Here is a 20,367-nt window from a genome sequence, read left to right as displayed (position 1 = left end):
GTCCCGTATTGGCTCGCCATTACCACGGTGTGGAAGTCGAGATTCGTCGCCTTTCTCGACTCCGCGACTCGACAGACACCCAATCCAGCGCGGCGCACGCGTTCACTCGTTCGCTTTCGCTCGATCCCGTCACCCGATGTCGTCTCGGTCCCGATCTATCTCACACGCAAACGAAAAGGAACCAGTGAGACGTTCGGAAAGGTACCAACAACCAATTACGACGCTCAAAGACGAATCGAGGCTCCCAAGAGGGAGCTTTCGAGTAGGCGGAGCCTAAAAAAAACAGAGAGCCCCTTTGTCTTATTCCGAAAAGCTAGGATTTTTTCTTTTTTCTCGATAGACTAAGCCGTAAAGCTGCGCTTTCAGAATCAGGATCTGTTTCCAAGAAGGAACAGTAATTTTAAAAATATCTTTTAATTAAATTAATTAATTAATTAATTAAGGTCAGAAGCGTCTATTGGTTCGAAGTCGCGTTCTCCAGAACGACGAAATTCATCAAACAAAACCGATATAATCAGAGTATTTATTTATTTATGTATTTATTTATAATGAATTATTTTTATTATTATTTCTAGGGGAAAAAACGAGTGAAACTTGAAGTGACTGATTTGGGAGAACGGCATCGACGACGGCGAACTGATACACAGTCAGAAACTGCCAACGACGACAACGACGACGACGACAAGGAGCCACGTCGTAAAGGAAAAAAGGGAAAACGTCCTTTGACTTATCAAACAAAAACCGGAAGTGAGACACCGAAAAAAGTTGCCAAACTGGGTGGAAAAGGATCAAAGAGTAAAACCGGGGAGGAGGCGGAGAAGGAAGAAGGAATGGGCTGCGCTTGCAGTCAGAGGTTCACATCCACGAGAAATCAATAAATAGATAATGAGTTTAGGGGGTTCCTTTAGGGATGGAGAGAGTGGCGGAGGTCCTAGTGCTAATGTAGTGGCAATATCGGCTCCTTTTGAGTTATCGTCTGAGGAAGAGGGCGAGTCCGTGCCATCGCAGCCCGTTGCAAGCGGAAGTTCAGGTAAAAAATACATAAAAATAGAAAAAAACTTACTTGTGACGTCAGATCCAGATCAACAGAACGCGCAACGATGTAAAGAATCAATAAAAATAAAACGTTTAATGAGAAAATGTGATTTTAGCCGAAGAAGGCTCAGCAAGCAGAACAAGCAATTCTAGAAGCAGTGGTGGCGCAACTCGCGACCCGGAAGACGACCTAGGACGTCTTCACGGTTACATAGCCATTCCCTTGTATCCTCCAATGAAATCTTGGCTCTTTAGCTTTGCTTGAAGCGAGGGGAATTCGATCGGAATTATTGGAAGCGTTGGGCGCGCGCGGTTTTCATTTGCTCAGTCGATCGACGTCACATGGAGGCGAGTTTTCTAAAAACTTATTGATTTATTTTTGATTTTTTTTCTTGGCAGCTGGTAGCAAAGTTTCTCAATTGATAAATGGAATTGAGGCGGCTCACGATGAAGGACTCCAACTCCAATCCGTCATCGAATTGTGTCAAGTAGAGAAACAGAATTCCTCTAAGTTAATAATCAATATTGATTCTAGCTTCTTGTGATGGGAAATGAGGACACTCTCGCTGGTTTTCCGAGCAAACAGGCGGTTCCAGCTCTGGTGTGAACCGCTTCATAATAATTAATTAATAAATCAATTCTTTCTATAGGTGAATCTCTTGCGAATGGAACACAATTTAGAAATTGTAGCGCTCCACGTCCCTTCGTTCTCCTTTCTCTATTTCCTTCCATCCTAGATGCATCACGCGTGCCGAGCCTTAACGTACATGATGGAAGCATTGCCCCAATCATCAGCAGTCGTCATCGAAGCCATTCCAGCTTTCTTAACCAAAGTAGAGACTCTTTTTTTATAACGTACATAGCACTTAGCATCTAAATTCCGTTAGCTACAAGTCATCCAGTGCATGGACGTAGCGGAACAAGCGTTGACTGCCTTGGAAATGTTATCTCGACGTCACGCCAAGGCAATCATGCAAGCGGTAAGAAAAATTCAATTTTAATTAAAAAATGATGTGTTTTTTTTCGACGTAGGGTGGAATCAATGCGTGTTTGCTCTATTTGGATTTCTTTTCGCTTGCCGCTCAGGTGTCGCTTAGCAACCAAAATTAAATAAATAAATAATTAAGGGATTTTTTTATTTTAGAGAGCCGCTTTGGCCACGTCTGCCAATTGTTGCCAGTTTGTTACGAAAGACGACTTTGGCTTTGTGGCCGACTCCATAGTCATTCTGAGCAATCGTCTAAATCACAGCGTAATCCTCATAAAAAATAATTGAAAAATTAGCTAAACTGTATTTAGGACAAGAAATCTGTCGAAAGCGTCTGCCTATCGTTTTCTCGTCTCATAGAAAACCTTCATGCTTATCCAGTATAAGAAAAAAACGATGAATAAACGCGTATGACTCTATGAGTGCCTTCTAGAAATTTCTTCGGGATTTGGCGGCTTGTGATCTACTGAAAAATGTTCAGCAACTTGTAACAGTCTCTCCTTCTCCTTCTCCTCCTTCCAAAGACGTTTTTTCCTCTTCTCTTAGGTGGTCACGTCTCCTCCGATCATCACTCCATCCACGTTTACAACCGTCATACATATGTTGACTGTCATGTGCGGAAATTGTCCCCCTTTGGCTGTGCAACTTCTGAAGCAAAGTACGTTCATCTAACCGTCTCTCTTTCCTTGTCATTTCGACGATGATAGACATGGCCGATACGCTTCAATATCTCCTCATCGGAACGCCTATTGATGCCGCTCCAGACTCACTTGAAGTCTGTCAAATAAAATTATTACTTTTTGAATATAATCGCGTATATTTATCAGCTGATATCACGTTCTCCTGGCGAGCTATTCGAACTGGTTTCCCTTATAAGGTAATAATCGTATTACCTTAGCTGATTCCGCGTTGATCTTACACGCATTCTTAGTGTCATGCTGCCAAAATTGCCTTCGGACGGTAAATATTATTTATATTATTTTTAATCCCTAATTATTTGTCCAGGATTGTTTTCTGTTAACGCGTTCCTCGGCGCGAAGGACTCCCCTTTGGCGAGCGATCAAAGTCAAGTTAGTCTACACATAGAGACCTAATCCAACACGCATTCACACTTAAATAAGATGATATGGGAGTGGCAAGATGACGGGGGATTGTGGCATAGATACAACGTCGCCGATACCCGTACAATCGAGGCAAGAAACGAATTTTTAAAACGCGAAATTAAAACGAATTCCTAATTGACGTCAGAACGCGTATCTGGTTGGCGAGGAAGAAGTAGAACTCTCGATCATGGGACAAACATACGTGATCGAATTCCAATTGATGCAACAGGTCTTTTATAGAGAAAAAGAAATTCGTCTCGAACGCGGAATTTTAGTTCAATGAAGAGACGGGAACCGCGCGTCCCGTTCAAAAACGTCTACAAACCGAACCAAAGCAGACAGAACCCAATACAACGAAAGAAGAAGAAGAACCCGTAATAAATAAGACCCCCTTAGACATTGACTTCCGTGCACCTTTCTATTTCCTCAGCTCGACGACAGAAAAACTGTGTTTACCACTGATTTTGACGTCGTAGCCTCCTTCACAAGCGTACGTTTTAATCCAAGAGCTATTTCTTCAGTTGATTTCGTTTCTAGGCTCTCTTTCCGCCTCTCTATGTCATGTACAATTCATCGGTAGATCAAAACGCGGATATCTTAATGCATACGTGTATCTTTTTCCTTTGCAGCCTGGCCCAGGAATTCGCTACAAGTGTTTGAATTGTATACTCGGAATGTTTTACTATACGAGGTAAGAGAATTGAGTTTGTGGATCGTTCTCTCGCACACGGATGTTGGGTTCTTTTCAGCGCTGACGTTCTTCGCGACTTGCTCAGAGACTATCCCATATCCAGGTACCACGAGTGATGTGTTCTTATATAAAGGCGGCGCGAAATTTCGTTCCTTGAAGCCACGTGGCGTCGATGCTGGATTCATCTGATCAGAAAATCGTCGTGCGCGCCTTTCAGATGGCCAACATTCTCATACAGAAACTTCCGGACACCTTCCAAGTTCATTTTAGAAGAGAGGGTACGAGTTGAAAAAGACAGAGACCCAAAATACGAAATTTTCTCCAGGCGTCATGCATCAAATCGAAAAACTCGCATCAACCGGCGAAAGTACATTCAGAATCAATCAATATTATAAAGAGAGACTCCTATTAATAATTATTAGCTGACACTGAGATTGACGGCGCTTCATCTTCAGGCAAAAGAAAACGCCAATTTACAGGCTCTCCTCCTATGACTCGAAGGTAAAAATAGATATAGAAGATACACGCGAACAGGCGGCAAGTGTGTGCTCCGAAGGCGTACGGGAAAAGAGGCAACAAGTCGGTCCAAATCGGAGTCGAGTCCGCTTCTGTTTGGTGCCAGCGGAAGCCCCACAGCAACCGCTTCTTCCTCCAGTACTAGGCGTTTATTTAAGGGACAGAAACAGGGAAAGAAATCAAAGGTACGCGATCCCTTGTTTGCTCTTCCCTGGGGGGGGGAGGGGAGTACACATTGGTTCTAGGAAACGAAAGGGAAGTTGGACGAAAAGACCCAAGCCGTTGAAAACAAGGAAAAAATTAATAATTGGATAACTGAAGAAGGTGCGCCTATCATAGACAAGTCAAATATTTTATCACGAAAATATCGCTTTCAGCTAAAAAGTTTCACGAAGAATATTTTTCGAGTGAACACGATAGCCATGCAGAATGTCCTGAATTGGACGTCATGGCTCGACTGGAAAAAGCCGTTTTAGGCCTAAAACCAGCAGGAACAGTAAGTCACCCGTAAAAACTCATAGTAGCAAGGCGTAGGAGAGTGTCCTCTCATAGTTAAAGTCGAATACTAAAGCATTGAAAGATATTCTTACTGTCATTGTGGATTCCGATCTCGGGGCATCATCATTTGAGATTTTACACAGTGGACTAATACCTCAACTTCTCACGTATAACCCTTAGGTCTTCTAGTTCAATTCTTGTACTAATTTCTTTAGTTTTTTGGCTTCGTCGGTGCCGAGAGAAAAATTTGGACGCTGCACTCGAGCCAAATTGTTTCTTCACGTCTTCGCCGGTCTTCCGGTGAGTTCTCCTATTCCTTTCTTCTTTTTACTTGCAATTCGTTGATGTAGGAGCCTGAAAATCCGTTGCCTGCCGATCTTGTGGTAAAAAAGCATTAAAAAAATGTTGCGTTTGTTTCTTATGTACTCAGGTTTGTGACGACAAATCTGCTCTTTCATCTCTGGTTCAAAAACTGCAAGGCTGTCTCAGCCAACTGGAACAGGTATAAAGAAAATATATATGCAAAGTTCTGCAGTCAATCTATCCCCTTTAGTTCCAAGTGCGCGTTCAAGACGCCTCAGGCAGCGCCACAGTGGCAAAGTACCGACGAAAAATGCTTCGCTTATCGATGCTTAACCTTTTTTTCTTGCAGACGATCACAGACAATGCAGTTTTTCAATACTCATCAAATACAGGTTAGTATGCAGGGTTAGGAAACGAATTCTTGCTACGTTTTTGCGGCGTTAGTGTCTTCTCCAACGGGATCGTTCAGCTGCGTCTCTAAAGGAATGGAAAAGCGGTCCTGTGAGGATCGATCCTCTCGCTTCAGTGCACGTTAGTTTACAAAACGAACGTTGCATGGCATGGGTCTCACGCTTTAGTTCTAGACCATTGAACGCTATCTCTATTTGCGGGGATTTGCAAAAGCGAAGCAGGTAGGGGCTTTAGTTCTTTTCTTTTGATTTCCTGATTTTTGTCGCTTCTAGGGAGATGAAAGCCATCCTAGTGAACTTGAAGAGTAAGAGATCACTTTACATTACATTTTTCTACTACTTGACTTCTTCTATTTCCAGTTCTGATGACGAAATAGACGATTCCATGGTCAGTCGGTAATTTCTTATTAATAAACGGGAGTTCTTATTGCTTTTGCAGGCATTTGGCGTCCACGGAGCATCAACCATGCCCACTAGGTAAACATCCGACAGCAATAAGTGCAAACGCCTTTATTTCCCCACAGTCATAAGCTGGAATTCACTCTAAACGGCCATTTGCTTCCCTACTCCATGACAATGTTTCAAGCTGTGAAACAGTATGGAAAGGTAAGAGATAATCAAAGTCTAGGGACATCTACACCGCCTCCCTCCTTCTCAGAGACGAGATGAGGAGTCAGAGGAGTCCGGTGACGAGCACAATCCTCTCGGACGCGCAAGCATCTGGATGGAAGTCCACACGATTCGGTAACGAAACAATATCACCAATACCCTACGATTTCATCCACATATCTCCTCAGCTATAGACCAACGGATATTTTAGAGAAAGAACTAGAAGATGTCGCAGTTGCTGGAAGCTCCACGGCGACGCGATCGCCCCGAACGCGCTCGAGTAAGAGAAAATCGCGTGCTGGACGGGGCTGGCGGAAAGCGGCGAAAGCGCCAGCGAACACCGTCGCCGAACGCCCTGTTCCGCTTCTCAAACGCGTTGATTCGACTGGTGAGAAATCAGACACGCGAAAAAATATTCGAACTATACTTCTATAGATTTGACTGTGAAGAAAAATGGGTCTCTAATGAATATTTTGCTTCAGCATGCGGGAAAAGATACAGGTACGAATTTTCGCGTCGATTTTGCCTCTTCTATTCTTCGTTTAGGTCACAAGGACAAATCCTCGTCCGCTCTGTGTCTCCTTCGCGTTCTTTATCTGTTGAATAACAAGTGGCCGCTTCTTTATGACGTGTGTTGACGGCGAATTGAATTCCTGTTGTCCAAACGGGGTTATTTTAGGCGGTTGACGTGCGGCGAAAGATTCTACCGACGTCTGAATTCGTGAACAGCAAACTGACGGCGAAAGCGACTCGCCAACTCCAAGGCAAGACTACCCCTCCACGTATAATAATAATAATTGATGGATATTAGATCCTTTTGTCATTATGACGGGAAATTTTCCAACGTGGCTAGTTGATCTGACGAAGTCTTTGTACGAATGCATACGCTGTTTTTTTTGGGGGGGCAATTTATCTCGTATTTTTAGTCAATTTCTGTTTCCTTTTGAATGTCGTCAACAGCTGTTCTTCTCCTCAGCGTTTGACCGCGACAGAGCCATGGCACGACTTCAGGTAAAAAGAAAACGCAGCGAAATATTTATTTTTTAATAGAATCTATTTTTTAGGAGCAGCAGCCTGAACTGACAAGCAGGGAGCCCTCGAATCGATTCGTGCCTAGACTGGACAAAAGAAAAGTTCGGTTTCTCTCTCTCACTTTAGTCTCAGCATTTCTACTGTTTTCACAGAGAGCTGTGTCTCGTACTCGAATCCTGAGGCAAGCTGAGGCGATAATGAACGAATTGGGCAGCTCGAGATCCGTTCTCGAAGTGAGCTTCTCAAACGAAGTAAGTCTCCTTGAACAACGTGGCGAAAAATCTAATTTCTTCCCGTTTAGGTTGGCACGGGCTTGGGACCGACATTGGAGTTCTACACTCTCGTTTCCAGGGAACTCCAGCGCGCTGATTTGAAGATGTGGCGGGGCGAAGAGTACGAATTGCCTGAGGGAACAAGTAGGAATAAACCCAACGCTTTGGCCCCGTTACTCTACTTTCAATAGCGGCTTCCGAAGAAACTAGAGCTCGCCTATACATTAAATCGCCTGGTGGACTCTTTCCCGGTATAAAACGAGTCAATTAAATAGCGATTCTTCTAGCTCTGTCTTCGTAACAGCTTGTATGACTATTGATGGCGACAGAGATCTCTTCGTCCACGTGCTAGACCAATTCCGCTTCCTAGGGAAGTTTTTGGCTAAGTCTATGTTGGACTCTCGAATGGTAGACATAACCACGATCATTTTTTTTATTTCTATTGCTTTTCTTTAGGTCGATCTTCCACTTAGCGTTCCGTTTTATAAGTGGATGCTCGGGCAAGAGTCAGCCCTTTCTCCAGCAGATCTTTGGGTATGCGCGACTGGATGAATTTAGGGTGAAAATACACTGTCGTTCTTTCTAGGACGTTGATCCTGTTCTGGCGAAATCGTACTGTCAGCTGCGCAGTTCCGTGATGGAAAAACGTCGCGTGGAATCGAATGACTCTCTCGTTCGTTATTCTTCTTTTTCCGGAGACGAAAAATAGCGAAAATCTGGTGTTTTTGTAGAGCGACGAAGAAAAGGCGGCTGCCATTGATGGAATTCGCATTGACGAATCCAAAATTGAAGATCTGGATTTGGATTTCACATTGCCCGGCAACAGAGACATCGAGCTCAAAGTAGAGCAGAATCTCATCATTTTCTACAAAATCCCTTCACTATTTATTCTAGCCCGGCGGCAGAGACGTTCTCGTGACGATAGAAAATCTCGACGAATATTTAGAGGTGAGTTCATAGTCTCGTTTTAGTAGGGAAACGCGTAGACTATTGATGGGCAGCTCGTTTGGCGGTGGACTCTCATCGAAGGCGTGTCCGATCAGTTCAAAGCCTTCCGCGAGGGATTTGCGTCTGTTTTTCCGCTTTCAGCGCTCAGTGCTTTCTATCCACACGAGGTAGGAATATTATGAAATTTCCTCTAGTCAATTCATCTGCTTGTTTCAGTTGGAATTGCTTTTGTGTGGAAGTGACGAAGAAAAATGGGATATAAGAGGTAAGACTGCACGCCCTCTTCACCCCTTTGAGTTCTAGATTGATTGTCACGCAGTTTTGGTTGATAATTGTCGCCCCGATCACGGCTACACACATGATAGGTAGGAAAAAAACGTAGAAGAGGCAGACATCCTGTAATAATCTCATCCTAGTCGGGCTGTTCAAATGCTCTTTGAGATTATGAGTTCGTATGATTTGATGCAAAGACGTTGCTTTGTTCAATTCGTCACTGGTTGTCCTCATCTTCCCGTTGGAGGTAGTCAACGAATTCTCGCCTTTGTCTCTCCTTTTATCGCTTCGTTTTTCTTCTTCAGGCTTTCGAAGCCTCAATCCGCCGCTAACAATAGTGAGAAAAACAATTGAACCGCCGCTGAATCCCGACGACTTTCTCCCGTCCGTGATGACGTGCGTAAACTATCTGAAATTGCCTGATTACTCGTCCAAAGCGACGATGACTGCCAAGCTGAAACAGGCTGCTCTCGAAGGGCAGCACTCTTTTCATCTGTCATGAAGCGAGCGTAAGTCTTTAGCTAATCGTTTCTTCGTAACTTATAGCACGTGGGGGTGTGATCCTCGACTTTATTTTCAGTTTGCGTTTAAAATTCTATTACGTAGAATAGAAGAACCTCTATCTAGCAATCAAAACTAAAAGCATTAGGACGTCCGATCAAAGCGAGCCAATCTAGCATGTCTAACAATGTCTGGATCCCATCCAATTGGCCCACTCTCTTCATTGGACATCAGATCTTCAGGAGGAGCAGACGGTTCCACTAATAAATAAATAAATAAATAAATAAATAAATATCAATATAAAGCTAAACTAACCAGGTGTCTGTGAACTTTCTTTGAGACTCTCTTTAATTGCTTTTTGCAGTTCAGGATCGTCAGAATTATCCGGGTCAGCCATCCGGGAAGAAGTTTGCGACCGATTTCGTCTCTGGGTCAACGGTCGAAGTCTCGGCGATTGCTCGGCACGCAAACTCGCAGCAATAGCAGCTTGCACTTCAGGACTATCCTCTTCACCTGGTGCCACGCCCCCAACAGTTCCACTACTTCTCGTAGTAGTCGTGGTGCGAGCTGGTTGCCACGCCCTCGCCCCAAAATCCGGAAATAAACCGAACATGAGATTTCGTAACGGGCCTTTCACGTAAGCGAGTCCGACGAGAATTCCGGCGAGATGACCGAGGAAGGAGACGTTCGGAAAGAGAAGCGACGTGACGACTAATTCGACCCAACAGGCGTATCGCGTCGGCACGACAATGAAACCCATGATGGACGTGCGCGCGCTAGGCGGCATGTCGAACGTCGTTAGAATTTTGAGAGCGAATAGAACAGCGGAAAAGCCGACGGCACAGTCAGTGTAATAATGGGGCTGGGAGAGAGCGTCGACGGCGATGAGATTCAATGCGACGAGCGTCGCGCTCGTCAAAACGGTGAAAACGGCGATGAGGTAGAGAAATCGGCCGCTGCCCATGCGCGGTTCTAACGAGCGGCCTTTCCATAGAAACGAGGCCATGTTGTAGTAGAGATGCCACTCGTCGGCGTGCAAAAAGGCGGCCCAGATGAGACGCGACCATTGGCCTTTGTGCCAAACGTGAAAGGCGCTCACGCACGCTTCCTTGATGCTCGGCACGCGTATCAATCGAAATCGACGCAGGAGACCGAGGTAGACGGACGCATTTGCGGCGACGATTCCGAGTGTGACGGGCGGAATGTGCTGGACTCCCATTTGGAGGATTTGCGCGGCGAGAAGAAAGACTCCCAAGCCGGCGCTGCGACGACGACCGTAGCCGCGACCGTAGCCGCCGCCGTAGCCGCCGCCGCCGCGCCAGTGGCGACCTCCTCTTCGCGGAAAGAACATTGTCGCGTATTATCGCGTAGAATCGCGCACTCCTACGCGACGAGATGGAACTCGTGGCGATCCTCGTCGCCGTACTGGTAGTTCTCCTTACGTGTACGTCTCACCGTTGACGCTCGTCTACACGCCTTTAATCGCTTAGTCTAGTGGGCCTAACGAGATGCGTCTACGGTCGACAGAAGCGCGGAAATCGAATCCTTTTCGTTGGTCTCAACGATTCGGGAAAAACGAAAATGTTTCTACGCGTAAGTCGCCAAAGCGTCACTCCACCAGCTCGAATACGTTACATTAGCTCGTTTCGGGCAAGGAAGCGAAGACCCAGACGTCGATAAAGGAGAACAAAGGAAGTCTCGCAATCAAACTCGGAAATAAAGAACAAATAGCTGAACTAGTCGACATTCCTGGTCACGAGAGAGTCCGATCGCACGTTCTCGATCAGTACAAAGACGGCGTAAGGTAAAAAAAAACAATTTCAAACGTGAAAAATTATTTTTGAGAAGAATCTTACTCTATTCATAGAGGAATAGTCCTGGTCATTGATAGTGCCAATTTAGAAGGACGCGATGTTGCCGAACTTGTCTACGATATTTTGGCGGATGCCTTTTTTGGAGGGAATCGAATTCCCTTACTATTGGCTTGCAACAAGCAAGGTGGATTTCTTAGAACTAAGACTTATGTATATATATATATCTTGTGATTAGATATGCCAACAGCTAAATCTCAAGCTGTTATTAAATCATTGCTTGAAAAGGAAATGTGAGTCTATTTTATTAATTAGTTAAATTTATTATGAATTATGTGCATTTTTAGAGATGCTCTTCGCGTGACTCGCTCTGCTGCGTTGGAGGGAATTGACAATACAAAATCGCCAGATAAAAATGCCTTTATAGGTAAACAAGGAAAACCGTTTGAATTTAGTCACATCAGCTGTCCTATAAATTTTGCCGAATGCGCATGCACCAGTGACACTGATATGAAACCGGTTCAAACTTGGATAGAGAACCTCTTTTGAGAATAAAGGTTTTCCTCATCCGGGATCGCTTCAGCCAATTAGTTGTCCGGGAGACGTAAAAAAAATGGCCGACAGTCGCATCGACATTCACAAACCCGCAATAACGCCCGAAATGCGCGAACGAATCGAAATCCGCTCGGCGCGCAAAGTCTACGAACGTTCGGCGCAAGCCGAATCGCCGAGCAAGGACTTCTACCAGCTCGTCGTCACCGAAAAAGGCGTCCTTCTTCGCTGGTGGGTTCTCACGCTTCGCCACGGCCAAAAACCCGTGCCAAACGAGTCGGTTGCAACGTGCGAAGACTTTCCCCACGACGCGATCATGCTGAGCGACATCGAACGCGTTTTCGGCGTCGAAGTGAAAGAGGTTCCCTAATTAATTGTTTGAAGGGGGGAGGGGTTAATAGAGGGGCGTGGTTCTAGGATGCACTTCGAATTGTTCGAGGTGGCGAACTCGATTGGCTTTCGCGTTTGCCAACGAGTCTTTTTATTAATGAAATTGCCGTTCATCTCGATTTGACGTCCCTTTTTCAATTGGGGCGTGTCAGTCGACATTTTCGACTTCTCTGCCATTCCAATGCCCTTTGGGAAAAATTGTTCTATGTGCAGAATGTGGGCGGGGTCGTTGCGGATGAGGTCAAGGAATTAGCGAGAGAAGTTGGCTGGAAGAAAGTTTATTTTACGAATAAATTGAAGTTGAGAATGCAAGTGGCGAGACTGAGGGAGAAGAGAGTATCGAAAGAGGAGATGAGTGCTGCTCATCATGTAACCTTTTTGACAGAAAACAAAGGCGGAAATTAGCCAAAAGAACTAGACTGTAGCATTTTATTCTTGCAAAAGCTGAGAGTCACTGGTAGTACACTTGAACAATATATACTAACGGTTGGAATTCGCGGCCTAAGGTAGACTACGTAAGTGGGACCCATCTCTCTATATATTCACTATCCATATTTAAAACCAGTTCACTCACCCTCGTAATCAGCGCAGTCCCACATGGTCTAGTGGTTAGGATCCCAGGTTTTCACCCTGGTGGCCCGGGTTCGATTCCCGGTGTGGGAGATGCAGAAATTTTTGTTTCTTTTTTGCTCAATTTTTTTACTCTTTAGATTTTGAATCAAAAACACTCTACTCGTAGCATCATCGTCGAAAGAAAAGAGCGAAAATCGTACGTTTTCGACCATGTGATCGACGCACGCTAAGCAAACGGGTTACGCCTTACTCATATCTGCAGTTGCCTCTTTTGAGCCGTTACTCGCACGAGCAAACGGCAGTTTCACGAAAATTCGAGCGTCATGTCTGACGACAAGAGCCCAGCGCCGCCCCAGCGCAGCGCATCGATGCAAAAATCCGATACCGGCTCCATGCCCTCTTTCTTCAAAGGAGAAGAAAAGAAAAAGTCGAAAGGCGGTAAAAATCTATTTGGAAAGTCGAAAGACGGTAAGAAGAAGAAGGGGGACCCCGCGCGCCGCGTGGGTAAGAAAATTGTTTACAGCGAAAGGAAAGATTGACATATCGTCGCCGCGAAACTTCGAACATACGGTCCACGTCGGTTTCGATCCCGACACAGGCGAATTCACGGTCAGTGAAAGAGTCCCCAACGCATCCCCCAAAAGGGGGCCTCACCCGCAAATTAGCACTTATTGCGACTTCCCATAGGGAATGCCCGAAGCGTGGACGAAACTTCTCCAGCATTCAGGCATTACGCTAGCAGAAAAGCAGAAAAATCCTCAGGTAGAGTAGACTTATCTCACCCGGAAGCAGGATACGATTCCCCTTGCTACTCTTCCTTCCCTTCAGGCCGTCATAGACGTACTCAAATTCTACGACTCGGAAAAGAACGCCGAAGCAAGTGAACTGAAATACATGACAGTATCAAAGAAGGCCACAGGTAAAAGAGAAGCCTTCACTCCAATAACACATAATTCAATTTGGATTAGCTCCACCTAAAGTGGCTGTGACTGACCCGTCACTCTTCCAAAGGCCCGATCATCTCGAACCAGTAAATCAATACATAAATAATTAATAGATTATTTATCTGTTGTTTAGGCTCGAGCTGCACCCCAGCCTCCTAAGAAAGATATACCTACAACTGCTGTAGCAGAAGAGGCGGCTCCTCCTGTAGCACCCAGGCCAGAAGCAACAAAAAAGGCAAGTTGGATTTCTATTGGTTGACTCCTTGGATAAACATTCTTTAGCCGCCTGAAGCGAAACAACAGCCACAAGGTAAATAGAACAAAGGGAATATCTATATATTTGATTTTATTATTATTTCTTATAGCCCAAATGCGTGCAACGAAGAAGAAGCAGAAGATGACTGATGAGGAAATCGTTGCAAAATTAAGTATAAATTGATACGTATACGCTCCTTGGACACTATAACCTTGGCTCTGTTTTAGAGCAAATTGTTAGTGTAGGAGATCCTAAGAAAAAGTACACGAAATTTGAGAAAATAGGGCAGGGGTAAGAGAGAATTTTGACCTTCTGAAAATTAGCTTCTGAACTTTCTGTTTTAGAGCGTCTGGTACTGTATACACTGCTATTGAATTAGCCACTGGAAACGAGGTAAATTATTTAATAATTTTTTCACGCACTTCTAATTTTTTCTATAGGTTGCTATCAAGCAGATGAATTTACAACAGCAGCCTAAAAAAGAATTGATTATCAATGAAATCCTGGTGATGAGAGAGAACAAGAACGCTAATATCGTTAATTACTTGGATAGTTTTCTGGTGGGAGAAGAACTGTGGGTAAGTAAAAATAAATCCAATTAAAATTAATTAATTAATTAAATTAAGGTTGTCATGGAGTACTTGGCTGGAGGTTCTCTGACGGACGTTGTCACGGAAACGGTAATGTCAGAAGGTCAAATTGCTGCAGTATCAAGAGAGGTAAGTGCACTTGCGTGACCTTAACATTTTATTTAATTATTTCTTCAGTGTTTGCAAGCGCTAAGCTTCTTGCACGCCAACTCTGTCATACATCGAGACATCAAAAGCGATAATATTCTTCTTGGAATGGATGGTCGCGTTAAACTGAGTAAGTATCAGAAAAGAATTATTTATTTTCTCTAATTCTTTCTTCAGCTGACTTTGGGTTCTGCGCTCAAATCACGCCCGAACAATCCAAACGTTCTACCATGGTCGGAACGCCCTATTGGATGGCACCGGAAGTCGTCACGCGGAAAGCGTATGGACCAAAGGTGGGAAAAATCTGTAGCTACTTCCGGGTTCTCATCTAATCTCTCTAAGGTTGACATTTGGAGTCTTGGTATCATGGCTATTGAGATGGTAGAAGGAGAGCCGCCCTACTTGAATGAGAATCCACTTCGCGTATAATCCACTTATATTCTCTCTCTTCTCCTCTCTATTGATTTTCTAGGCTCTCTACCTGATTGCTACAAATGGCACTCCAGAAATTCAACATCCGGAACGTCTATCTGAAGATTTCCGAGACTTCCTCGCCAGTTGCCTAGAGATGGACGTCGACAGAAGAACATCAGCTGAAGAACTCTTAAGAGTCAGTAGAAAAAATATTTAGAGACTTTTTTCAATATCTCTTCTATCTAGCATCGTTTTCTGAGAAAGGCAGCGCCTTTGCCGAGCCTAACGCCACTTATATTGGCTGCGAAGGAGCAGCAGAGTAAAAATCGTTGAGATAGGGGGTGGGAGTGGCTTGCAATTTTTCTTTGCGTCTCTTATAGTGTACTTTCTTTCATGGTGTCTCTCTTTACCCCCCTTTTTGGTTCTTTTTTTGCATGTGGTCGTGTATGAGGATATAGTGTAGTCGCACGTCGTGCATTGCGAACTTTTGTAAATCCGTATATTTGGTTGAGGGTGCGATAACGACGGCGCAGAAAAATGTCGAATGAGGCTAAGGGTCCCAGCGCGCGTTAAGACTCGAATTCGCGTCAGCCTGGCTACCAATAAATCAAAACTAGATGTAATTAATGCCAGACGGATATGAATGTTTCATTGTGTGTCTCTGGTATTTGGTATATTGCCTTGGACACGTGATTGAATTGCGACTGCGTGCATTTTTCCCCCAGCGAAAGTGAAATTCACGCTTTGAGAGAATGGCAGAGGGCAGCGACATCTTCAAGGAGATAAATGAGCATTTGACAAAAACGCAGACACTCCTGGAAACAGAGAGGGCCAAGCTGAAAGACGAGCGAGAGAAAATGGAGCACGATTTTCCCATTCTTCACAAATTCACGTCTGACCCCATCAAACTCAACATAGGCGGTCAGATCTTCATGACGAGTCTTTCGACGCTTACGCGTGATCCGAAATCGATGCTGGCGTCCATGTTTAGTGGACGATTCGATTTGAAACCGGGAGAAGACGGGAGTTACTTCATCGATCGTGACCCAACGCACTTCTGCTACATTTTGAATTATCTTCGAACGGGAAAAATCATTTTTCCCGAGAAGAAAGTAGCAAGAAGGAGGCTGCAGCTGGAGGCAGAATTTTTCAATATTCAAGCAATTGCTCAGTTACTGACGTCAACGTCAAATCCAGTTCTGCCTGAAAGCGTCATCGTCTCTTCTGACAGTCAGTACCAGGAAGTTCTGGCGTTATGGCTTCAAGACGATGGCATTGGAGCTGAGAACTGGATGCTCATTTACAGAGGCACCAGAGATGGTTTTCAAGCGTCAACTTTCCATTCTCTCTGTGACAATAAGGGTGCCACCATTAGCGTCATTAAAACAACACACGACTATATTTTTGGTGGCTATACTAATGTTGGTTGGAAAAGCAGCGGTGAACATGTGCAAAGCACAAGCAGTTTTCTGTTTGCATTTGTGTCCCACGCCCTGGGATCACAGTCATTTCGAGCATTTTCAACCAAAAACAGCGCATATGCCGCCTATCACAATGCATCTTGTCATGTTGTTTTTGGTGGGGGTTGCGACCTTCTTATTGCAGACCAAAGCAATACTAAGTCAAACAGTTCCAGCAATTGGGGTCATACATATGATTTACCTCCAGGCAAAGATGCCAACTGGCTCACTGGGCAACAGAATTTTCAAACGGTTGAAATTGAAGTATTTGCCAGACAGTAAAAGCAGAAACTTTGATTTGTTTTTTTTGTAGTTTTGCTCGTTCGATACGGGTCATTTTTTGTCGACTGTACGGGTGCTTGAATTATCGATGTCTTGCTGCCTGCGTTTCTGGTCTCGCTATCGCGAGCCAGGCCACATTTCGCTGAACGAAATGCCTCAAGTGACTCTAGACTCAAACAAAATGGGTACGACAAAACGAGAAACGGCACAAACGCAAAAATCCGTATCGCTCTTCTCAAAGGCCCCGATTGCGTGATCGTGAAAGGAGGAAAACGCGTCTGCGGAACAGGAGCCGCATTAGCCAACGCACCCATAGTCCAAAACAAAGCCTATTTCGAGATGAAAATCCAATCCGGAGGTAAGCAAGAGCCCAAAAACTCGAAAAAATCCCATCCTCCCTTGTCTTTCGACTCAAAGGCATATGGGGCGTCGGCCTAGCGACCGTCAAATCGAAACTAGACATCATCCCCCTTGGAAAAGACTCCCAAAGCTGGGTCCTCCGCTCGGACGGAACAGTTTGCCACAACGACGAAGTTCTCCACAAAATAGAGACTTTACCAGGAGAAGGAGACATAATAGTAAGAGAAAACATATATTTATTCTACTTGAGAGTATGAGATCTTTGTGTATAGAGCTGTTCGTATGACCACGTAGAACTGAATCTATTTCTCAATGGTAAGTCACTCCAGTGTCCAGTGACTGGTATACGAGGTCAAATCTTTCCAATTTTCTACGGTAAGCTCACGTGAAAACACCAAGTCTCTACAATCTAAATACGCATAGTTGATGACGGTGCTATTCTTGACGTTGCCTTTGCTGATTTTGCTTACCCGCCGCCCGACGGATTCGAACATATAATGTTCGAAAAGAACATTTTATAACAGGAGCCCTCGCGTCACGCCCCCCATTTCTAAATTTATTGCTTTTTGTCTCATCTCATAGATAATAATGTATGTCAGCTGCTCCAATACAAAACAAAACGACATATAAATATATAGTTCACAAGTTATCTTCTTTGAAAACTCATGTAACACTTTAGACACACGGAAACAGTTTCTTCGGCGGCACCAGGTGCCGTCGCTCCGAACTGCGCCTTCTTCACGGCATGACAGCAGCAAGATGAACAAAACGTCTCGCCACAACGAGGACAATTCTCATGCGACTGTGGCAATTTGCTCGTACACTGAAAACACCTCAAACCGCTCAAAATAACTCCTTCGTGATCATTGTTGTCATTATCGCCGCGATTTCGCCTTCGAAGGAAACGAGAAAAACCAGACAGTCTCTTCCTTGCTACTTCCGGTTCCGATGCAACGGAAAGTACTCTAGATTCCGTTTCGCTGTCACTACTGTTTTCACTGTCACTTCTTTCAGATGAATCTTGAATTCGAACTTGACTTTTTCGCATGGCATCTTCATTTATTTCGGTATCATCATCGTCATCATCTGACTTGGGCGTTCTTTCGCGATCTTCTCCACTGTCTCCACTCAGATCCGAAGCGGAATCAACGGGAATCGAAGCAACATCCGTCTTCTTAAAAAGAATTTCAATCATTTTTCCATTTCTCGTAAAAAGCCATATGACGCAAAAGAGCAAGGGAACGCGCCACGATACAAAAACGTAGCCAAGCCAACCAATGAGTCCCACAAGCGAATATCCAAACGACCACCTTGGTCTTTTCCAATAAAACAAATTTCGTATTTCTTCTCCCATATAGATGAGAGTCTGCGCTATTTCGTGGGCTTGGCCCACGAGGAGGCGAAATTGCTTCAGTTTTTCGCGAGATTTTGCGACGTCTTCGTTGCAGGCGTTCAAAAAGCGTTTCTTTTCGTCTTTGAAACGCGGTTGAGCTTGTTTTTTCGTCTCTTCTTGCAGGTAGAGCGCGTAGACTTTCGATTTCGCGTAGCCGAGTAGAAGAATCGCGGGTATGGCGAGAAACGCTGCGGAAAGTAGATATTCTGCAAAAAAGCAGAGCATGCAGCTAGATAGAAGAGCGACGAGTGATTTTAGAGGCGATTTCCAGTGCGTAACGTCGTAGATTTGACGAGCGAGAGCGATAACGTGGCTCTGCGAGTGCTGGAGAAAAGCGATTCGGTCCATAACGTTGTCTATGTTGAGCTCTCTCGACGCCATGGAAAAGTTTCGAGCTACATTCACCGCTTTTCGAGAGAGTTTGAAATGAGATCCCCGGAATGCACGTGGGGCTGTCGGCACGTGATTTCGTTAAAACCCCGTACACCACAGTAACAACACCTTTGTCTCGTCGCTGCGAAATCATGAAGAAAAAGGTTATTCGAGCACGGCTATAGAATTTCTTAGTGCTCGACACGATTATCGATTCCCGTCGCTAGGTTCTTCTCATGGGAAAAAGCGGTTCGGGCAAAACGAGCATGCGATCGATCATATTCGCCAATTACATCGCGCGCGACACGCGCCGACTCGGCGCAACGAGTACGACAATCGCGCAAACCGCCCTCGAACACGATTGCATCACATGACCCCGTATATTCTCTCGCAGTTGACGTCGAACATTCGCACGTGCGTTTCCTTGGCAATCTCGTTTTGAATCTATGGGATTGCGGCGGGTAATACACCCCTAATTTTTTTATTTATTTATTTATTTATTTATTTATTAGTCAAGAGGCTTTCATGGAGAATTATTTCACGAGTCAACGCGATAATATTTTCAAAAATGTCGAAGTGCTGATCTACGTTTTCGACGTGGAAAGTCGCGAAATGGAACGCGACATGCATTATTATCAATCGTGCTTGGAAGCGATATTGCAGAACTCGCCCGAGGCGAAAGTCTTTTGTCTCATCCACAAGATGGATCTAGTGCAAGAAGACCAAAGACACCAGGCAGAGAGAAAAAGATTAATATTATTTATTATTATATGTTTTGTAGATTTATTCTGAAAGGGAGCAAGAGCTTCAGAAATTGTCTCTTCCTTTGCAATGTGTCTGCTTTAGTACATCAATCTGGGATGAGACCTTATATAAGGCAAGTCTTATATAAATTAGGTAAAAGTCTCTATTGCTTCTCGTAGGCGTGGTCATCCATAGTCTATCAGCTCATTCCTAATGTGAAACAACTTGAAGCGAATCTAGATCATTTTGCTGGCATAGTTGAAGCAGATGAAGTTCTCCTTTTTGAAAGAGCAACCTTTTTGGTAAGCAAACAACCCACATATATAATCCATATATATATATATAATCCATCAAGGTTATCTCTCAATCAATGAGAAGAAAGCATGGTGACGTGCACAGATTTGAAAAAATTAGCAATATCATCAAGCAATTCAAACTCAGTTGCAGGTCCCATCAAATACATAACTAATAAAAAAAAATTGACTTTTGTTGTAGCAAGTTGCAGGCTCAGTTTCACTGCATGGAAGTGAGAAATTCTCGATTTGCCGCTTTTGTCGACGTTTTCACATCAAATACTTATGTGATGGTCATTACATCTGATGCCTCTCTCTGTGAGTAAAAATTCCTATATGAGAGCTTTTTTTGGAGAATTTTTTCAGCTTCCGCTGCTATGCTTGTGAATATTCGAAATGCTCGCAAGCATTTTGAAAATTTGGAAAAAATCGACGGCGCCGCCACCTCATCTTTACACGCTATTCAAGTGTAAGAAAATTCCCTTAGAGAGTACCCCGCTGGTGCTGACCTGTCTAAATCAGCTGTGCTTTTGTATGGAACTAGTATTATTACCCTACGAATAAAAGTTCCCCTGGTCCCCAGTCCCCGGATACGAAGATCCCACGT

The 20,367-nt window shown here is 44.4% G+C and overlaps 9 protein-coding genes and 1 non-coding gene across 11 annotated transcripts; 8 read left to right on the top strand and 2 right to left on the bottom strand.

The window, feature by feature from the left end:
- The first annotated feature begins 10 nt into the window (after positions 1 to 10).
- LOC136195636 (E3 ubiquitin-protein ligase TRIP12-like) lies at positions 11 to 9,326 on the top strand. 2 transcript variants are annotated; one of them, XM_065985024.1, is made up of 68 exons: positions 11 to 201; positions 341 to 394; positions 444 to 519; positions 576 to 853; positions 909 to 1,030; positions 1,082 to 1,102; positions 1,152 to 1,241; positions 1,291 to 1,383; positions 1,435 to 1,523; positions 1,571 to 1,636; positions 1,686 to 1,721; positions 1,773 to 1,868; positions 1,923 to 2,015; positions 2,068 to 2,121; positions 2,180 to 2,287; positions 2,335 to 2,403; positions 2,457 to 2,510; positions 2,570 to 2,681; positions 2,731 to 2,798; positions 2,851 to 2,900; positions 2,955 to 2,983; positions 3,029 to 3,093; positions 3,145 to 3,216; positions 3,272 to 3,355; positions 3,402 to 3,500; positions 3,557 to 3,616; positions 3,664 to 3,702; positions 3,756 to 3,817; positions 3,876 to 3,920; positions 3,977 to 4,095; positions 4,143 to 4,184; positions 4,240 to 4,318; positions 4,374 to 4,518; positions 4,579 to 4,657; positions 4,711 to 4,829; positions 4,886 to 4,998; positions 5,047 to 5,131; positions 5,182 to 5,214; positions 5,262 to 5,333; positions 5,385 to 5,431; positions 5,484 to 5,526; positions 5,579 to 5,665; positions 5,719 to 5,766; positions 5,818 to 5,849; positions 5,905 to 5,932; positions 5,984 to 6,021; positions 6,069 to 6,150; positions 6,203 to 6,288; positions 6,342 to 6,541; positions 6,589 to 6,654; positions 6,700 to 6,782; positions 6,833 to 6,917; positions 6,965 to 7,025; positions 7,080 to 7,164; positions 7,218 to 7,286; positions 7,338 to 7,436; positions 7,487 to 7,601; positions 7,649 to 7,708; positions 7,762 to 7,865; positions 7,914 to 7,991; positions 8,044 to 8,130; positions 8,189 to 8,299; positions 8,352 to 8,405; positions 8,459 to 8,572; positions 8,622 to 8,670; positions 8,725 to 8,770; positions 8,822 to 8,925; positions 8,984 to 9,326. In XM_065985024.1, exons 1-68 carry the CDS (start codon positions 137 to 139, stop codon positions 9,178 to 9,180), a joined length of 5,493 nt encoding a protein of 1,830 aa, XP_065841096.1. In that variant the 5' UTR covers positions 11 to 136; the 3' UTR covers positions 9,181 to 9,326. The 2 variants fall into 2 exon arrangements, with proteins under 2 accessions (XP_065841096.1, XP_065841095.1); XM_065985023.1 differs by having other exon boundaries at positions 1,076 to 1,102.
- On the bottom strand, positions 9,235 to 10,542 carry LOC136195645 (rhomboid-related protein 4-like). The gene is made up of 2 exons (XM_065985033.1): positions 9,495 to 10,542; positions 9,235 to 9,439 (listed from the first exon to the last, which is right to left on the bottom strand). The coding sequence occupies exons 1-2, from the start codon at positions 10,528 to 10,530 to the stop codon at positions 9,324 to 9,326; spliced, it is 1,152 nt and encodes a 383-aa protein (XP_065841105.1). The 5' UTR covers positions 10,531 to 10,542; the 3' UTR covers positions 9,235 to 9,323.
- LOC136195652 (signal recognition particle receptor subunit beta-like) lies at positions 10,505 to 11,572 on the top strand. The gene is made up of 6 exons (XM_065985040.1): positions 10,505 to 10,623; positions 10,675 to 10,772; positions 10,820 to 10,983; positions 11,047 to 11,177; positions 11,229 to 11,283; positions 11,338 to 11,572. Exons 1-6 carry the CDS (start codon positions 10,575 to 10,577, stop codon positions 11,537 to 11,539), a joined length of 699 nt encoding a protein of 232 aa, XP_065841112.1. The 5' UTR covers positions 10,505 to 10,574; the 3' UTR covers positions 11,540 to 11,572.
- A 31-nt stretch (positions 11,573 to 11,603) lies between these two features.
- LOC136195653 (F-box only protein 36-like) lies at positions 11,604 to 12,413 on the top strand. The gene is made up of 2 exons (XM_065985041.1): positions 11,604 to 11,903; positions 11,960 to 12,413. Exons 1-2 carry the CDS (start codon positions 11,604 to 11,606, stop codon positions 12,335 to 12,337), a joined length of 678 nt encoding a protein of 225 aa, XP_065841113.1. The 3' UTR covers positions 12,338 to 12,413.
- A 110-nt stretch (positions 12,414 to 12,523) lies between these two features.
- On the top strand, positions 12,524 to 12,595 carry Trnae-uuc (transfer RNA glutamic acid (anticodon UUC)). Its single transcript has one exon. It is a non-coding gene; the product is annotated as a tRNA-Glu (tRNA).
- A 141-nt stretch (positions 12,596 to 12,736) lies between these two features.
- On the top strand, positions 12,737 to 15,356 carry LOC136195644 (serine/threonine-protein kinase PAK 3-like). Its single transcript, XM_065985032.1, has 17 exons — positions 12,737 to 12,973; positions 13,029 to 13,114; positions 13,193 to 13,267; positions 13,334 to 13,424; positions 13,474 to 13,535; positions 13,583 to 13,684; positions 13,732 to 13,759; positions 13,815 to 13,877; positions 13,933 to 13,996; positions 14,050 to 14,098; positions 14,146 to 14,283; positions 14,332 to 14,424; positions 14,473 to 14,572; positions 14,620 to 14,735; positions 14,785 to 14,865; positions 14,915 to 15,052; positions 15,103 to 15,356. Exons 1-17 carry the CDS (start codon positions 12,829 to 12,831, stop codon positions 15,187 to 15,189), a joined length of 1,518 nt encoding a protein of 505 aa, XP_065841104.1. The 5' UTR covers positions 12,737 to 12,828; the 3' UTR covers positions 15,190 to 15,356.
- A 110-nt stretch (positions 15,357 to 15,466) lies between these two features.
- Positions 15,467 to 16,680, top strand: LOC136195650 (uncharacterized). The gene has a single exon (XM_065985037.1). It carries the CDS (start codon positions 15,609 to 15,611, stop codon positions 16,596 to 16,598), a length of 990 nt encoding a protein of 329 aa, XP_065841109.1. The 5' UTR covers positions 15,467 to 15,608; the 3' UTR covers positions 16,599 to 16,680.
- On the top strand, positions 16,644 to 17,607 carry LOC136195654 (SPRY domain-containing protein 7-like). The gene is made up of 5 exons (XM_065985042.1): positions 16,644 to 16,783; positions 16,840 to 16,956; positions 17,016 to 17,176; positions 17,231 to 17,333; positions 17,382 to 17,607. The coding sequence occupies exons 1-5, from the start codon at positions 16,687 to 16,689 to the stop codon at positions 17,477 to 17,479; spliced, it is 576 nt and encodes a 191-aa protein (XP_065841114.1). The 5' UTR covers positions 16,644 to 16,686; the 3' UTR covers positions 17,480 to 17,607.
- On the bottom strand, positions 17,502 to 18,967 carry LOC136195646 (protrudin-like). The gene has a single exon (XM_065985034.1). The coding sequence runs from the start codon at positions 18,730 to 18,732 to the stop codon at positions 17,605 to 17,607; it is 1,128 nt and encodes a 375-aa protein (XP_065841106.1). The 5' UTR covers positions 18,733 to 18,967; the 3' UTR covers positions 17,502 to 17,604.
- LOC136195651 (ras-related GTP-binding protein A-like) lies at positions 18,822 to 20,351 on the top strand. The gene is made up of 9 exons (XM_065985039.1): positions 18,822 to 18,887; positions 18,951 to 19,050; positions 19,118 to 19,184; positions 19,236 to 19,458; positions 19,505 to 19,600; positions 19,647 to 19,769; positions 19,823 to 19,914; positions 19,963 to 20,078; positions 20,127 to 20,351. Exons 1-9 carry the CDS (start codon positions 18,876 to 18,878, stop codon positions 20,231 to 20,233), a joined length of 936 nt encoding a protein of 311 aa, XP_065841111.1. The 5' UTR covers positions 18,822 to 18,875; the 3' UTR covers positions 20,234 to 20,351.
- Positions 20,352 to 20,367: the final 16 nt, after the last annotated feature.

Source organism: Oscarella lobularis, chromosome 14 (assembly GCF_947507565.1).
Source record: "Oscarella lobularis chromosome 14, ooOscLobu1.1, whole genome shotgun sequence".
NCBI classification, from domain to species: domain Eukaryota; kingdom Metazoa; phylum Porifera; class Homoscleromorpha; order Homosclerophorida; family Oscarellidae; genus Oscarella; species Oscarella lobularis.
This window is presented reverse-complemented; position numbering and strand designations above follow the sequence as displayed.

Bases quoted from the DNA above. Each gene is read 5' to 3' on its own strand.
- LOC136195652 (XM_065985040.1), top strand. From the start codon at position 10,575: ATGGAACTCGTGGCGATCCTCGTCGCCGTACTGGTAGTTCTCCTTACG. The intron at 11,178-11,228 runs GTGGATTTCTTA...TCTTGTGATTAG, and splicing joins ATTGGCTTGCAACAAGCAAG to ATATGCCAACAGCTAAATCT. The intron at 11,284-11,337 runs GTGAGTCTATTT...GTGCATTTTTAG, and splicing joins TCATTGCTTGAAAAGGAAAT to AGATGCTCTTCGCGTGACTC.
- LOC136195653 (XM_065985041.1), top strand. From the start codon at position 11,604: ATGGCCGACAGTCGCATCGACATTCACAAACCCGCAATAACGCCCGAA. The intron at 11,904-11,959 runs GTTCCCTAATTA...GCGTGGTTCTAG, and splicing joins TCGGCGTCGAAGTGAAAGAG to GATGCACTTCGAATTGTTCG.
- LOC136195646 (XM_065985034.1), bottom strand. From the start codon at position 18,732: ATGGCGTCGAGAGAGCTCAACATAGACAACGTTATGGACCGAATCGCT.
- LOC136195654 (XM_065985042.1), top strand. From the start codon at position 16,687: ATGTCTTGCTGCCTGCGTTTCTGGTCTCGCTATCGCGAGCCAGGCCAC. The intron at 16,957-17,015 runs GTAAGCAAGAGC...TTCGACTCAAAG, and splicing joins GATGAAAATCCAATCCGGAG to GCATATGGGGCGTCGGCCTA. The intron at 17,177-17,230 runs GTAAGAGAAAAC...CTTTGTGTATAG, and splicing joins CAGGAGAAGGAGACATAATA to AGCTGTTCGTATGACCACGT.
- LOC136195636 (XM_065985023.1), top strand. From the start codon at position 137: ATGTCGTCTCGGTCCCGATCTATCTCACACGCAAACGAAAAGGAACCA. The intron at 5,215-5,261 runs GTAAAAAAGCAT...TTATGTACTCAG, and splicing joins CGTTGCCTGCCGATCTTGTG to GTTTGTGACGACAAATCTGC. The intron at 5,666-5,718 runs GTTAGTTTACAA...CTTTAGTTCTAG, and splicing joins ATCCTCTCGCTTCAGTGCAC to ACCATTGAACGCTATCTCTA.
- LOC136195644 (XM_065985032.1), top strand. From the start codon at position 12,829: ATGTCTGACGACAAGAGCCCAGCGCCGCCCCAGCGCAGCGCATCGATG. The intron at 14,284-14,331 runs GTAAGTAAAAAT...AATTAAATTAAG, and splicing joins TGGTGGGAGAAGAACTGTGG to GTTGTCATGGAGTACTTGGC. The intron at 14,866-14,914 runs GTATAATCCACT...TTGATTTTCTAG, and splicing joins TGAATGAGAATCCACTTCGC to GCTCTCTACCTGATTGCTAC.
- LOC136195651 (XM_065985039.1), top strand. The intron at 19,051-19,117 runs GTACGACAATCG...ATTCTCTCGCAG, and splicing joins GCGCCGACTCGGCGCAACGA to TTGACGTCGAACATTCGCAC. The intron at 20,079-20,126 runs GTGAGTAAAAAT...GAATTTTTTCAG, and splicing joins TACATCTGATGCCTCTCTCT to CTTCCGCTGCTATGCTTGTG.
- LOC136195645 (XM_065985033.1), bottom strand. From the start codon at position 10,530: ATGTTCTTTCCGCGAAGAGGAGGTCGCCACTGGCGCGGCGGCGGCGGC. The intron at 9,440-9,494 runs GTTAGTTTAGCT...TTTATTTATTAG, and splicing joins AGAAAGTTCACAGACACCTG to TGGAACCGTCTGCTCCTCCT.
- LOC136195650 (XM_065985037.1), top strand. From the start codon at position 15,609: ATGGCAGAGGGCAGCGACATCTTCAAGGAGATAAATGAGCATTTGACA.